Raw genomic sequence first — 16,866 nt, 5'->3', positions numbered from 1 at the left:
CTGGCTTATTAGAGTTATTAATGTTATTTTTGATCATGATGCCCGGGCAACCCAATTTACAACTTGACTAAGCAATTGCTCAGTAGATCACCTCTGAGGAAGAACCAGGTGTACACAGTGTTTTATAAAAATGGATGTAATTAGAAAGATGGGTGCCCTGCATTTTAAAATATTTAGATAAAAATACTGGCCCTGGAGTAGTAAAATTCTAATATCACAAGCTTTTCTCCTTATGGTTGCTAACAATAAAGGAGATTGAACATCACAAAAGCAAGGCATGCAAAGACATTGGGCGTCTACTTCAGTCACACGGAAACATTACATGTGCCAGATTATCCCACGTCCTGTAGTTTTTTTCTGTCTCCTGAATGACTACTTACTCAAAAGAGTGGCTCAAATCCCCAGAGAACAGAGACTACATCTCCTGGGCACCAGCTCCCCGAGGTATGTGTTGGCCTACAGTGAGTGTCTAGTGAACAGACACCGGCTGAGTGGACCAGTGTGTGGATACTGTTCTTGATGGACTTTTATTTGAGGCAAAGAATATGGCGTCAGCAAGTAATGAACTGTCTAAAGAAGGGGACAGTTTATTGTGAATAATAAATGAACTGCACTGAAGTCTTATACAAGACTCCCCAGTGCATACGACATCACATACCTCCACACAGCCTCACAAGGCATCACTGAGCTGCAGAGGCTCAAAGTGCTCTGCGTGAGTTAATACTGACAGAACGCATTTCCACCGCGCCACCCACATTCTGTTACATGATTGAAAGACCTTCGCCCAGCGCGGCTGACAGCTCACACACCGAAGCTGATTAGTTGTTACAAGCCTGCTTAGGGGAAGGCGCATCAGAGGTGCAGACATTTCTGCCTACATGTGGCTCACGGAAAATGTGAACATGGGCATGACATTTGCTGTAACGTTAAAAGTAAAGATTCTTTGTCTATAGAAACAAGTGCCTGAGGGACAAGAAAGCAGCATATGAAAAGTACAGAAGTGCATGCACATAACACCCTTTGTATCAAATACCTTGTATATAATACATTTTATACATTTACTACATATTGCACAAACCCTGTTACACACGGACACGAACTGGTGTCACTGTGAGAGCCACCCTCACGGAGGAGAGCTCCACATGACATTCTGAATGAGCTTATCTATGACATTTTGGGGAACAGACTCGACAGGCAGTTCTCTGCAGCAGTATCCTCACATACAAGTTAGCCACGGTACAAGGTCTCCTTCCTAAATGTAGGATTCTTTAGCACATCGGAGTTGGTCAACCTCAAAGACCAAGTGGCTGTGTTGCTGCCCAAGGTAGTCCAGCTTAGCCCTCTGCACGGACTCAGACACTGTCCTCAACCGATGTAGCTCAGATCTCCCCCGAGTTTCTACAGAGACGTGGACAGTCTGACTCTGTGTCCAGTGCTCAGTCACGGAAGACAGTCTGTGTCCACCAGGTGTCCCTTCACTGAGCTCACCTTCATGGTGAGAAGGCACAGGGGGCACCGCCATGCTCTGCTTCAACATTCTTGCCCTCATACTCCCAACTGTCTGGCCACTGTAGGCTGTGAGTCCTGATGTCTGGTAATAAATGGCCTCTTCATAAGATGGTGGGCTTCCTGGCTTCCTCACATCAACGAACTGGAACGTGTTATCGACTGAGAGGGCCCAGGTTCCAGACAAGCTGAAGCCCAGATTTGTTTGGCTTTGGATTTCGGACTCATTTTCCCGGATGATTCTGCCGGCAAGCTGGCTCTCTTTCCTCAAGTCCTTCTGGAGCTGGTCTCTAGAGAAGTCTTTGGATTTCTCAGACCCAATGCTGGAGGTCCGGGGCAGCACTTTCTTGTGAGACGCAAAGGAAAATGACATGGAGTGCTTTCTAATTTCTCTCTGGGGCTTGGTCTTGTCCGTCTTTGTGGTGAAACTCTGGTGTCTGGTGAAGAAGTTTCTCTTGGGACAGGATGGAGAAGGCACAGGTGAGCTGTCCAAAGATTCCCCCAGGGAGAAGCTGGAGAAAGCTTTGTTTGCAGGTCCCTGTGGAGATGCTAAACCTTGGGTCAAGTTCTTTATCTTCAAATCCACTGGTCTCATGGGTTTGCCTTCAACTGCTGGGAAGACTTCCTCTGTAAAGGGATCTTCAGCCTCATCGCCTTCAGAACAGGAGGCTTCCTGGGGCAGAGCGAAGCTGTCCTCGCTCCTCGTTAGCTTTTGCTTGGTTATCGGGCCCACGACGCACTCTCGTGAGGGTGACATGTTGGGTTCAGAGAAACGCCTGTCTTGCTGGCCAATGGAGCTTTTCAGCCTGGCTACCATGCTGACACTGGATTCTGAGCTCGACTCACAGGTGTTCCGGGGCCCCCGGGTATCCATGCCAGCCACAGTGGTAGTGGGACCCTCCAGCTGCCTGCTGGGAGAGGCAACCCCATTCGCGGGCTCTACATCCGGGTCATTGCTGTCATAGGCCGAGTCGTTCTGCAGAGTCGACACGTCTGGGGAAAGTTAAGGAAGAGTTGAACATTCTGCCCAGGCTCTCTTAGCAACGGTATTTATTGCAGGCCACCCTATCCATGGTGCTTTGGTGGAAGTGTACTGGGGTTCCATCTGACAATAAGCAGATTACACTGAAACTTTGCTTCTGTCGAAAATGGTCTTTAAATGTCAAGAAAGTGGGAAGATAAGATGGAGGGAGAAGGAAGGGAAAGAGGAAGACGACAAGAATAATGTTCTCTAAGGTCTACTGGTCTGCATTCATAAGACCGGTCCTTTGGATAGCTCTTGTACAGGATCAAAGTCCATTTTGATGGACTCACGTTCCAGTGCAGAGCTGGGATCTCCTTTCTCCAACCCATAGCTGAAGTTTACGTAGTAGAATCAAGAGTCATCCATGACTCAGAGTGAGAAGGAGAAAATACCAGATCGTTACAGAAAGTGAGGCAGAGGCAGTGTCTGGTGCGTGCGTGCGTGCGTGCGTGCGTGCGGTGTAAATCTAACAGCAAGGCCTCTGTGGTTAACAACTTCCTTACAGAATTCTGACCCACGAAGGCGAATCCTGCTTCTAATACCAGGGATGCTTCCCATCACTACACGGAGCTACACGGAGCACCTATGGCCGGCCCGAACTTCTCCCCAGACAAGTGACGGAATGTTCTGTACCTGAGCTGTCAGTGTGTTCCAGAGAGTCATCAGAAGTGATGCGGGAATGTGTCGGAATGTTCTCCCCAAATATTTCAAGGCAGTTGTCAATGAGGAATTCCACCAAGATCTTAACCTGAAAAAAAAAAAAAAAGAAAAAGAAAATAAGCAGTTTGTCAGCTTAAGTGCATTCATAAAAAAGGTAAAAGGAATGAGGACATGTCGGGGTCAACTATGCAGGAAGTGGCAGAATTAAGACTACATACTTTCATGTGCCTGAAAAGCCCATTGGAATAATAAATACACTTTATTATTATATTTTCTGAGGTATGCATTTTTTTTTCAGAATTAAAAAAAAAACTTTGAAGTAACTACAATTTCTTTTTTTTTTCCTTTTCTTTTCTTTTCTTTTTTCTTTTTTTTTTGGAAGCTGGGGACCGAACCCAGGGCCTTGCGCTTGCTAGGCAAGTAGTCTACCACTGAGCTAAATCCCCAACCCTAGTAACTACAATTTCATTTAAGGAAGTACTGGCCCAGATTTCTAGCTGAACAGGCAGAATGTGATACACAGAAGAACAAGAACAAAGTGTTTTTCCTAGTTGTGGGGGTAGTTCTGTGTCTGTTACTCTGGTCTGTCAGCCAGGACAGCATTTTGAGCTTCAGCAAATGCAGGTCTCAGTGAGTGTGGGACCACGACAGAACATCCTGCAGTTTAGATCTCCTCTGTGGCCCCTGAGTCATCTGAGAAACTCAAACCACAAGCATTGCAGTGCCTGGCTTTTACAGAGAGTAGGCTCCGTAACGGGGAGTTTCTCATACCGAGGCAGGACTTACCTTATTGTTCAGGTCCCTCTGGGCCTGGAAGGACAGGCTCTGGTCATTCTTCAGCGTGAGCATGTTGGGCCCGATGCAGATGGCCAGGTTGCTGGAGTCCATCTTGTTGACCTCGGCGTTCTTGCTGATAAGGTGTAGCACGTAGACCAAGGTCCTGAGCAGAAGGAGGTTGGGCCGGGGGAGCCGATCAGCAACCCTGGAATAAAGTCACGTGGTTTTAGGATGGCCTCTCGAAAGGCTCCACCCAAACCAGACTTCCTTTAAAACGAGGAAGGTGCATTTTCACAAGAAACGTTGTGAAACGCTCATTCCTGGACTCCCCGTGGCTGGAGCAGACTCCAACAGTGCCCGTCTTTATCACACACAGGAGTGCTGACTGCGAATCAGAGCGTCTGACTGTCACAGGCCGCCTCACATTTTGGAAACAACTCTGCTTCGTCATTAAATAGCCGTGTCAGAATCCGTTCTGTTTCAAGCCCTGTAAGACTGGCTCTCTCACACCTTTTTAGACTGTAGTTTTCAAATGAAGATCACCTATTTTTATACTATCCCGAGGAGTCTTTAGAGAGAACTAACCTGTAAAAGCACATTTATAGCTAGAGGCAAGGCAGTACTTCAACACGAGCATTGCTCTACTGACAATAAATTGGATTCTTTATATTTGGATATTTTAAAAAATGAAGCGAATCCGACACATGGGTCCTTTTCATTTCTTAGTGCTATTTTTAGAAAAGACTTTTATGTGCAAGCAGAAACATGATAATTCTAGTATTCTGGGGGGGGAGGGCAAGGGCAGAAACCATCCTCTTTCTGGTAAATATTTCATGGAAAATACTTGGCTGTGGGGACAACTGTTGCATATTGATGAGCCTTTTAAGGGTGTGGCAAGAGTACTGGCATGTTCACAGAAGGCCTCCGGGATTCTCCAGTAACGCAGATGCCACACTTCCTACTTCAAATGCTAGCTCTCAGAATTTGACCTTTTTCTTTAAAAACTTTTTATTAACCATAAGAATGCAGTTTTCTGTGGAAATTTAGGGAACGAAACCATTTCTTTCAAGTTGTTCTGTGGTGCCATAAGGGTTTATAAGAGAACAGTGTCTGGCAAGACACCAGTTAATGACGTTAAGGATAACTCCAATCTTGTTGGCTAACCTGTGGTAAAGCATTCAGAAGTCTGAGTTCTTTTAAAACTACTCCCGTGTTTAGGTTCCCTCCCATCTTGGAATCTATGAGTACTGAAGTTTACTTTCTGATTTTTTTATAGGAATAAGCTTATTGGATATTTTCTTATTTATTTTACTTCCTGCTTTTTAAGAAGTGCTTTCTCTCATTTGGGTAGATCCGCTTCCTTTAAATACCCAGGGCCTTTTCTGGCTTCCATGATAGAAGCAGGCAAGCAGTTCCGCTCAGATTCCCTGGACTGCACAGTTTCGGCGAGGCAGGAATCCTGAAGCACTTGCACAGTTTTATGAAGGATAGAAGAGGGAGGCCTTGCTCCTACAGTGCCAGAGGACTTACTGCTTCAGGGCCTCGATCCTGTCCTCCTCGCTGGGCTTCTCCAGGGCTCCCATCCAGTCCTCAAAGAGGTCACAGGAGAGCAGCTTCTGGGGGATTCCTCGGAGGAAGTCCTGGAGGGAGGAAAATGTGCACTCAAGTCACATTGCTGTATTTACTTCCTTTAGGGGCCTCTTCCAAACTCACACAATACTTAAGAACCCCCCAGTAGCCAGCATAGTAAGATGCACTGTTCCTAGGTAGGTGAAATTTGGTGAGACCAGATTTATGAATGGACTTGGCCATGGGGCAATCAAATAATCTTTTGCGAGAATCCCATGCCACCATTTCAGTTGAAACCTGGGGTCATTGCAACAGGTGTTTGTATGAATAACTGAAAGGTTTAACTGAGGAAAAAAAACTAAACTCCCAGACCTTCCTAGCTTTGCCTGTCAGGGAGCAGTGCCAGGTCCAGGTCTCCTGATGAGTTTGTCAGCGCGCCCCCAACAGGTCATGTGGTGCAAATGCCACAGGCAGGCTCACCTTGAAGACCACAGCCAGGAGGTGCACAGGGAGCTGGTTCAGATCCACAGAGCCCCCACAGTTAAGCTCCTCCTTCAGCTCCTTGCGGGCTTTCTCGCTGGCCGCTTTCCTGAATATTCCTTCAGTTGAAGGCCCTTTAAGGCAGAGGATGGTGAGGATGTCCTGCGGGAGCAGACACGGCATCAGAAAACAGTCACTTGGAGACATCTACGTTGTTGCTGTGAAATCACAACAACCTGTAGGCTCCAGTTACAGGAGAGACTTACAAGCGTACTGAAGCCAGAGCTACCAATGACGCCTTTTTACCCTCTTTTCTCAGAGGATGTCAACTGGGAAGGCATTAATTTTGCACATTTGAACATTATTTTGGGCCCCCTCTCTCCTCTCAAATGCTTCTGTAGAAGCACTGGTTTAACCCCACAGACATCCTCTGCTCCCTCTCTGATGAGTTTTTAGAAGTTACAAATGTTCCACCTTCTTCAATCCACAAGACAAAGGACTGAGGGAGGGCCCATGGTTTAGAGTATACTGATGGATACAGACGGCAGACGGCTCTTCAGCCAGCAGACCGCTCCTCTGCTGCACTGGACAGCAGGGGGAGGCTTTCTTTGAAAGCCAATGTGCATCGTGTTCAGAATTCCCACAGACTTTTCCGGTCCCACAGGAAAGGGAGGTAGGTTTATGAGTCCACACACACCTACCTGGATGGGTCTAGGGAGTGTGTCGTTCTCCCTGCAGATGATTGACAAGGGTTGATCAAACAGCGACACTTTCAGCTCTGGTTCCGATGACCCAGAGAAGTCTGGTGAAGGAGAGAGCTTTCTCATGAGAGACGGCCAGGACAGCACTTTCTTTCTCTTCTTAACTTCTGTAGCCAAAGGAAAAGTAAAGAGAGAACTCCATGTCAATAACAAGCCAAGATCCAGATTAGAACATGGATGGCATTGGCTACATCATCCTACCTATAGCATGCCACGTTGAAAAACAAAAGTTTTTTAAAAAAATACAAACCAATAAACCCACTGTTGAAAATTCTAGAAGGCCAAGGGCATGAACTGTGATCTAGAAATATCAACCCCAAAGCAACCACATTGTTGTCAGGGTAGCCAGTCCCCAAACATCAACACCAGTGTTCCTCAAAGCCCCACCTTTCCTGTTTTTACGTTCACAGCTTTTAGCTACAGAAAACTAGCAAAATTTAAACGGCGCGGGGGTCAAAACCACCCATTTTAATGTATTCCTAATGACTACAAAGAATGTATTTCTGATTATTAGATTTTATTTTAATTTATTTCTTTGAATGCGAAAGTTCCGGAGAGGAAGTGTTTTGCTTCCTTTCAAAGATCTTCTAGAAGATTCTGGGTAGGGGTGGCTGTTCAACTCCATCCCAGTACTTGCCACCGCTAGAGGGGGCTACATCACCCAGGGAATCCTGCAACCACCCACTCCCAGCTTCATTTCAGAAGCCAGTTCTCCAAGCAGGTTGCCACCAAGGCTTGACACTCTGCCAAGTATCCTACCATTTGCATATTTTGTGCCAGCAAGTGGAAGAAAGGCAAGAATGAGAGGCCCCATCTTGATACTTGGGAGGGGTGGTCGGATCTGGTGTGTACCGTAATGAAAAGTGTTATGAAAGACGGTAAGAAAGGTTGCCTGACTCTTTTGAGGTTGGAGATCAGCAATAGTTGCCTCACAGGCTCTTAGGTGCGGTCTCCACTAGAGAAGGAAGCAGCGGGTGGGAAGGGCAGTGTCTGTTTCTCCAATGTGTGCACGCGTCCATCCTCAAGGCTTATTTATAGGTTCTGAGACTTGGCAGCCCGCTTGGAAACCCCCTGCAGAGCTGAGCACTGGCTACGGACAGAATCTTCTTTCCTACAGTTCTGCCCGTCTTAGTCAAGGGTTAATGTTCTGCGGTCTCTCAGAACACTTAGAAAACCAATTCTCAGTAAAGTAAAAGCCCTGTGGTTTTGCAAACCCAGAGCACTAGTTAGGCGCACAGGAGCGATCAGTATGTTTTCAAAACTCACCAATTAGCTGGCAAATGCTGTCTTCGCTCTCACATGACGTCAGCAATGGAAGCACCTTGATATCGCCCTGAAAACACACATTTCATTTAAAATAGTGGCACCCGAAGACACCCCATCTTTCGCCACAAAATGCACATGCAGCCTTTTGCTCATCTTGAAAATTAAGTCAAATGCACTGATTCTGTGTTTTATCTTCTCAGATCGACATTGTTTTGGAAGAGCTCAGTAGATGTGTTTAGTTTATAGTCACCCTGATAATTAAACAACCCAAACAAGAAACCAAAAAAAAATTCTTTTATCTAATTACAGTGCAAATAAAAAGTTTAAAACATGGGTTGGGGATTTAGCTCAGTGGTAGAGCGCTTGCCTAGCAAGCGCAAGGCCCTGGGTTCGGTCCCCAGCTCCGAAAAAAAAAAAAAAAGTTTAAAACATTACTTTCTTACCTCTGACTGACATTCAATTAATGTGTCCATGTTGTTGGCATTAAGCGTTTTTGACTGAAAGAGAGGGAGAAGGAACGTTAGTGAAGGTCCTCGGCCCTCGTCTGTGGACAAGATGAATGAGCAGGGCAAAGGACTCACGTACAGCATCGAGACTACTTATCAACTTCATTGGATTCGGGGCTGACAGTCCAAGGGGAATTTTCGCTACCTCCAGGCTTTGGTTCTGTCTACAATAAATTGTAAGTGAAAAGAGTTAGAAGATAGAATAACCAGTCCAGTCAAATTCAAATTTCAGAGTCAGTTTGGAAAACAAAAGAAAGACCCAGAGCTTAAAGCTACTGGATAGAAAAATTTTCTCTTAAAACCAGGCTCCCACTAAGAAGCATCGTGAGAACCTCATCCAACGTTTCATTTGCCTCTTATTTTATCCAAGTGAAATAAAAATTCCTACGTTTCCATGAAATAAGATAAAAATCAGTCTTTCTTACTAACTGTCACCTATGATTAAGAACAGCCTCTGAGAAACTTATTCCTAAATTCTTTAAGCCAGACGTCTTTATTACTCTCAAACTTTGTTGTGAGTTACTAAGTTCCCATCAGGCGAGCCTAAATGCAAATTACAACAACTAAGACTCGTTTCTTTTGAGTGTTCATACGTACTATATTAAAGGCTCTGCACTCTCCTGCAACCCAAATAAGACAGAACTTTATTTCCAGGACACTATATACGGTATGCAGAAACAAAAGATAACATTTACGGAATCCCTAAACCCCCAAGCTGCAGCTTACACTCTGTCGCCAAGCATTCTGCATTCAGAGTCCTTCTAAGGCGACACATATTTCTCAGTAGAGCTGTTTTTAATAGCACTGGCCCTGGAGACTTCAGGGACCCAAGACCCTCAACCCACAATGTGTTTATGTTCTGTCCTGTTAATCTGAAGTACTTACCCAGCGAGGGTCTTCAGGCAGAGAGAGCTCTTTTTTTTTTTACCTCTGGCCGACTGTGGAAAATGGGAGACACAACATGACACTCTGACCCTAGGAATCTACCCCCAGAGACAGGGCACGGGAGCCCTCAGCCTCATGTGCTGCACGTTATATGTGGCGGGGGCGGGCAGGTGGAAACTCAGAATATTACTGGGGCCGGAAGGAACATCATGGGCTGTCACACAGAGAGAGCCAGCCAGAGACTGCTCCGCTCTCACTTCCTCATTCCTTTTAGGGTAGCACCGGTTCTTTCCGAGCCTGCCTCCCTAATTCCTACCCCCCCATTTCAAAGTAAAAATGTGTACAAACTACTAGGAGTGGAAACCGTGACATGTTAAACATAGGAGGTGAGGCGGCTCTGGTTAGTGTCAAAGGTGGTGTGTGCAAATGAGAAATTTTATTATTCTGTGTGTAGTAAACATCATTTTCTTTCCTAATTGGTCGTGCCGGCCCACTCCCTGCTTTGGGTGTCCTGTTTGGGTGCTATTCCCTTTCACCCACCATCCCCTCTGTCTACCAGGACTAGATATTAATGGCACATCTAGGTGCAGGGTGTTGCTATAAAACCAGGACAGAGATGCAGGAATGACTTCCCCTCTTTGAAAATTACCCTCGAAAGCTGCATCAGTTTCTTTGGAACTAGGGGAATTGCCCACTGAGAAATTCATTTATTTCTCATGTAGAGAACCGCAGCCCTAAGTTGATTGTGAAATAACACGGGCAGTCAGACGGGCCCAGCTGTGTTCGTTTTAGGATCAACAGCTTGGCAAAGTGGGGTAAAAGGGTCGCACGCTCGTCAATGCCGTGGCATCTTTGGAAAATTGAAAAGAACGAAGCTGTTAGCAATGCAGATGCTGTATTATACTGCGTGTAAAATTGCCCTCCGTCCTGGCGTCTTCTGTTACGTCACCCCCTCTTCTTCCTCTGAGGGCAAATCAGGTCCCATGGACTACGGCTGTGAACGTCCCAGCAATTTGCATGTTCGGCTCTGCGGCGTCCCGCTGAATTGTCTAAGATGTTATGTTTCTGGTGCTGGAGATTAAAACCTGCCCCTTAGAACACACTCTGCCTCCGAGCTGCACCCTAGTCCGGGATTGGTCTTGGGGTTCTCTAATGTCAAGGGCACTGTACTCTGGAGAAAGCCACCTCTCCTCACCAGGCAGAAGGCTCTTCCTCGGAGACGTGAAACTGGAACCCACTTTACAAGATTTTTCATCCTAACTCCGGTTCTCTCCTGAGATGTAGAGCTCTTAGACTCGGCATCACAGCATCCCCCAGAGAGACACAGCTCAACTCTCCTGGGTCCTGAGCACCAAATCTGTCCATGCTTTCCCTCAGGGTAACTCTTCAAGTGGTTCATGTGCGAGCAGAGACAGGTCGTCCATACCCGCTTTGTCAAGTCAGGGGTCCTCATGAGGAACACTTAGTGAGCAGAGACTAAGATTTAGGACGAAGTCCTGAAGCATCAGATTTATTATGACTTTCGTTAATAATAAACAATCCACACAATCGATGATGCGGTGACCTCAGAAACAGCTACATCTACAGATTTGTGTGCACACGTATGTGTATGTATGTGATATAGATGTGTGTGGTATGCAGTGCCATGATTCTGCATGGGTGTGCTTATGGAGGCCACAGTTAAGTGTCTTCCTGTGTTTCATCTTACTTTTGAGGCAGGGTTTCTTTACTGGACTTACAGTGTCTACCAATTTGTCTAGATTGATTAGCAGTGATCCCCTGCCCATCCTCTTCCCATGGCCAGGGTCATGGGAGCATACCGCCACGCTGGCTTTTCCATGGGTATCATGGATCCAAACTCGACTCCTCATGCTTGTGCAGTAGACCCTACCCCTGGAGCCATTCTCCAGACCCCTACATTGACAAGCTTGTGCCTATAACTCTCCATGGACCAACAAGGTCCAACTTTTAGAAACTAAGGGAGATGTTGAGTTACTAGCCCCCCGCCCCCAAAAATCCAGCAGTAACCATGGCAACAGAACAGCATAACATGGGACCTCACATTTCTAAAGCAGAAGGATGCATCTGGCTTTTGTGGAACCCCACTGCTGATAACAGAACCCAGAGGAAAGACACCGATCAGTATTGGAACCCCTGGAGAGTCCAACAGTCAACGCCTAATTAGATAACTGTGTGACTGTTAGACAGCCACCATTGGCAGAAGTTCTTCCATTGATGTGGCTCTTCCCTAAGCGGGTGGGGAGAGTGGGAAATAGAGTCGTCTGTGGAAGACAGGCCTGTCCCCCATTCTGAAAAGCTCACAGTAACATCGACGGCAGTTTTCAAGCAGTAGAGACATTTGTAAAGACAATGTGACATTGGGAAATAGCCTTGTCTTTATTTTTTTAAGGTTAGAAATAAGATTTATTTTTATTTTATGTGTATGGGTGTTTTGCCCTCGTGAATGTATGTGTGCCGTGCATGTGTGTGCCTGATGCCTGCAAAGAGGATGTTAGAGTCCCTAGAACTGGAATAACTGGGTTGTAAGCCTCCCTGTAGATGCTGGGAAGGGAATCTGGGTCCTCTGCCAGAGCAGCCATGGCCCTTAACAGCTGAGCTCTCTCTCCAGCCCCCGTCGCATTTTTCAAAGCTGAAATGATATATATTTTTTGTTTGTATCTTCTTTCTCTAGCCTGTTTTGTTGAAGAACAAGCTTGAACCCTCCTGCATGACCATTTTGTCTTCAGTTGATGGGAAGGAACCCAGATGGCTTTTGCAGGGTCAGGTTGAAGAAACCTCACCGAGAACCACCCCTGTAACCACCCTCCCAATTCCAGGACTCTCACCACCTGGTTCCTGGTTCTAACCGCCTTTTCTCGCCAGTCTCGGCTCTGCTCTCACTGTGGCCAGTCTGTGAGGACAGGAGGCTCTGTTGTAGGGACCATGCCTCACACACTGTGGTGTGTGTGTGTGTGTGTGTGTGTTGTGGGGAAGTACCTTTGTTCCTTTTCCAACTTCCAGTCTCAGCAACCACTTCTGCCTTGCCTGTGGTGCACAAGACCCTGCGAATCATTTACCATGAACTGTTTGCCCTGCCTACTTGGGAAATAGCCACTCAGGGCAGTGGCTCCCAATGTGTCGGTTGTGATCCCTTGGGGGGTGGCTAATGACCCTTCCACAGAGGTCACACCAGATCTCCTGCATATCAGATATTTATATCACAATTCAAAACAGCAGCAACGTTACAGTTATGAAGAAACAACAAAAACATTTTATGGTTTGGGGTCACCACAGCATGTGGAACTGTATTACAGGGTTACGGCACTGGGGAGATTGAGGATCACTGACCTGGGGGCAGATTCCTGTACTCCTTCACCTCATCCCCATTCCCATCAACAACTCTCTGAACAAATCCCTGCTTTCTGGAGGAGTTCATCTCCGTCAAGAATTCAGCACCACCTGCCTTAGTCGGGGTTTTACTGCTATGAACAGACACCATGACCAAAGCAAGTCTTACAAGAACAACATTTAAATGGGGCTGGTTTACAGGTTCAGAGTTCTAGTCCATTATCATCAAGGTAGGAATATGGCAGCATCCAGGCAGGCATGGTGCAGGAGGAGCTGAGAGTTCTACATCTTCATCTGAAGGCTGCTAGCAGAATACTGACTTCCAGGAAGCCAGGACTAAGGTATTAAAGCCCATTCCCACAGTGATGTGTCTACTCCAACAAGGCCACACCTCCAAATAGTGCCACTCCCTGGGCCGAGTATATGCAGTCCATCTTATTCCACTTCCTGGACTCCACAGGCTTGTTCAAACACATGAGTCTATGGGGGCCATTCCTAGCTATAGCATAAAAAAAGGTACAGTTAGTCCAACTTCCAAAACCCCTTGTGTTCACAGCATCACCGCATCTTGCAGAATCATCCCTTGTGCTGATGATCGCCCGTGTTTCTGCAGTTACCAGTGCACATGGCTTAGATTTCTACCTCAGATATTTCCATAATTCACTTGTCTCTGTGTCCGAATATAAAATGGCCTCGACATAAAATAATATTTGAAGAACTCTGTGTATTCAGAAAGCTGGCTTGAAATCCAAGAAAGGTTAGGACAAAGTGATCTTTGAAAATTGCCTTTCTCGGTTATCGGGATCCAAACAAAGAATTAGAAATAAAACATCCTGCAAACGGGGTGATTAGAATCTGAGTTGTGGATCTTTCAGACTTCGCTGGTACCACTGGCGGGGTTTCAATTCACAGCATACATCACTCAAAGAATTGAAGAATACCCTCCCACCCCCTTTTAAAATTTCTGAGCCCATTTTGACCTGAAAAAAGTGAGCAAAGAAAGTGTAATGACAGAGAGGTTACCAGAGCAACCCCATACAACAATGCTCACAGGGCAAATGAGTGACTTTTTGAAAAGAAACTAAACAAAAATAGCAGCGAAATGGACCAGTGAACTTTTTTTTTTTTTTTTTTTTTTTAACAAAAGTCACAGGTGGTGATTGTAAAAGTCTGAAGGAGAAATATAGACACCGTGTAAACAAGTTTGGTTAGTCCCTTTCTTTTGAAAGTGTTTACTGTAGTCTAGCTTGGGGTTTTTGTTTTGTTTTTTATTCTTAGCACTTAATTCTTTTGGGGTGTGTGTGTATGTGTGTGTGTGTGTGTGTGTGTGTGTGTGTGTGTGTGTGTGTGTGTGTGTGTAGGTGTGTAGGGAGGCCACCAAGAGGTTTTATCTTACTATTTAAAGGTTTAGTTGGTTAGTTAGTTAGTTAGTTAGTACTTTTGTAAGGAACAGGATCTTGCTACATAGTCCTGGCTATCCTGGAATATACTATGTAGTCCAGGCTGACCTCAAACTCACAAAAATCCAACTGCTTCTGCCTCCTGAGTGCTGGGACTAATGGGGTACATCACTGCGCCCCAGCCCCTACTTAAAGTTTTTAAAATGTTTTATTTTGAACATACGGCTCTTTTCTCACGTTCTCAGTCTTAGTTGGGAGGCTCTCAGTAATGGGCTCTGGTGGTAGATGCAGGCAGTGGTGAGGGGTGGAGGATGGGGGGTGTAGGCAGCCACTAAGCGTTACTGCACAGGGAGTCTGGGCTGGTGAGTGTCTCCCACAAGAAGACAGTCTGACACGATAGCCCCCGAGAGGGAAGCAGATGGATGAGTCCAGGGTGAGGGCGCACGGACACTGCCTGTGGGAGTCACCCACAGACTTAACTGCTCAGTCCAATCCTACCAGGATCCTTCTGGAATGGCAGACAACACAGGTCGCAGCTGTGATCGTTGGTGTCCACTACTCCTGGGCTCTTGCCCCATAAAGAAGAATCCGAGGCTAACTCCTCCTGCTCTTGGGCCATAAAATTGCACAGGAAACTCTTGAAATCATTAGGACACCGTTGTGTAAACTCATATCTCTCCTTTAATTTTCAGATGTTGACTGGAAAACCATGAGCAAATATCTTTTTTTTTTAAAGTTTGTGTGTGTGTGTGTGTGTGTGTGTGTGTGTGTGTGTGTGTGTGTGTGTGTGTGTGTGTGTGTGTGTGTGTGTGTATGTGTGTGTGTATGTGTGTGTGTATGTGTGTGTGTATGTGTGTGTGTGTGTGTGTGTGTGTATGTGTGTGTGTGTGTGTGTGTGTGTGTGTGTGTGTGTGTGTGTGTGTGTGTGTGTGTGTGTGTGTGTGTGTGTGTGTGTGTGTGTGTATGTGTGTGTGTGTGTGTGTGTGTGTGTGTCTGTGTGTGTGTGTGTCAGATTTAGGTGCCTGCTACTTTGTGCAGCTTCGCACGTGGATGTTACAGATCCAAACCCCAAGCTCTCACCCTTGTGGAGTAAGCAAGTGCTTTGCAGATGGAGCCATCGTCTGTCTCTCCAGGCCCACAGCCCCACAGATGCCATTTCACTAAGCTGTGACATGTGTGCGGGCTCTGGTTAAATCTCAGAGGGCAGCCATTTTTCAAGCCTGTTGCACAGTGCCATTCAGAGTAGAGCATGTATGGCGACCTCCTGGGTGGAGGGCTGTGTGGAATTCTGTCAGAGGCTTCATCCCATAGCTCGTATGTTGTCATGGGGTGGGCCTGAGAGCACGCATGTCTCCCTGAGTGTCACCTGCAGCTACCTATTCAGAGCAATACTTGATGGGCTACTCTGGTGTGTTCTGTTAGTTTTTGGGGGGAGTTAAGTAGTTCCCTTGCTTGGTTACCCCTCTACCCCCTTATTCGTGGCTAGTTTCACATTTATGCCGTTTCCCCGATTAGACTGTAGGCCATCAAGATGGAGGAATTCATTCTGACCCAGGGACTCAAGTCCCCGGAGTCCCATGTGCAGTTCACAAAAGCTCACTTTGAGAATGACAGAGCAGAATGACAGGCTCCCTGGCAGAAGACGGGACTCTGAGTTTATTGTGCATTTGGACTTCTTTCTGCTCCTCAGTGCCGTGCTCAACCATGTCTTCCCAGATAAACACATGGGGGTTGTTCCAAAGGCACCCTTCAAGCCTCTTTGTTAAGAACAACCGCCAGGACATTTGCAAGGTGGCTGAACAGAGATATTCTGCTCCCACACTTAGAGCCCAACATCCACCTAAACAGACACCATTAACTTTATCTTTCCCCCACCTCAAATAAATACGGTATTCCGCTCTCACTGACTCACTTCCAGTTGCCCTGGGTTAAGAAGACCACATGAACTGCAGTTATGTCGTTGTGTTCTGAGCCCGAGTCGCCTGTGTGCCCAGGTGGCACTCAGTTCTCCACAACCGGCTCTGCATTTCCCGGCCACTGGAAGGCAAGCGTCCTTCATCCATGAGGACACTGTGAATGTCACACTAGGTTTTTACCACAGGTCTTGCGTACATGTGACCAGACAACATGGTGGATAGGGTGTTGGCTGTCTCTCTCTTGCCAAGGGAGCCAAGGCAGTTTAGACGCCATTCCTTCCCAAGCTTCCTTACTGGGTTTTAGAAGCATTGGGAAAGCAAACACCAGTCTTTCAGGAACAAAGTCAGAATTTATAACAATGCGTCGGGACATCAGTATTTCTTGTGGTGTCAGGGATGGAACATCCTCTTGCCAATGCCAGCCAGGTGATCTGCCAGCAGGCTACACCACAGCCCCAACTCTACAAAGAGCTCCAGTAGGCAGGCAGGCCTGATAGCTATGACTTGGAAACAGTTTTCTGGGTAAACTGACCCAGCACTTTTGGGACCAGATTCTTTTCTGCAGCAACCAGGGACGGGGAGCAGCCTACTGGACATCAGGTCATAATTCTTGCTGGAAAAGATAAAGGTTCCAGTTTCTCTCCCACAAAGAGCTCACCACCCAGGAGGTACTACTTCCCCAACTCCCTACCCCAAACCTTTTGTCTTTTGCTCATAAAATGAGAACATAGAGCGGCCGGTTCTGCTGCAATCCTGTGGTTGATTGGA

General features: G+C 46.5%; 1 protein-coding gene across 1 annotated transcript; it reads right to left on the bottom strand.

Annotated features, from left to right (window-relative positions):
* Nucleotides 1–829: 829 nt before the first annotated feature.
* Tagap (T cell activation RhoGTPase activating protein) lies at nucleotides 830–8,519 on the bottom strand. The gene is made up of 8 exons (XM_032894733.1): nucleotides 8,487–8,519; nucleotides 8,044–8,110; nucleotides 6,718–6,884; nucleotides 6,017–6,178; nucleotides 5,498–5,607; nucleotides 3,977–4,172; nucleotides 3,164–3,278; nucleotides 830–2,499 (listed from the first exon to the last, which is right to left on the bottom strand). Exons 1-8 carry the CDS (start codon nucleotides 8,514–8,516, stop codon nucleotides 1,253–1,255), a joined length of 2,094 nt encoding a protein of 697 aa, XP_032750624.1. The 5' UTR covers nucleotides 8,517–8,519; the 3' UTR covers nucleotides 830–1,252.
* Nucleotides 8,520–16,866: the final 8,347 nt, after the last annotated feature.

This window comes from Rattus rattus, chromosome 2 (assembly GCF_011064425.1).
Source record: "Rattus rattus isolate New Zealand chromosome 2, Rrattus_CSIRO_v1, whole genome shotgun sequence".
Lineage (NCBI taxonomy): Eukaryota > Metazoa > Chordata > Mammalia > Rodentia > Muridae > Rattus > Rattus rattus.
This window is presented reverse-complemented; position numbering and strand designations above follow the sequence as displayed.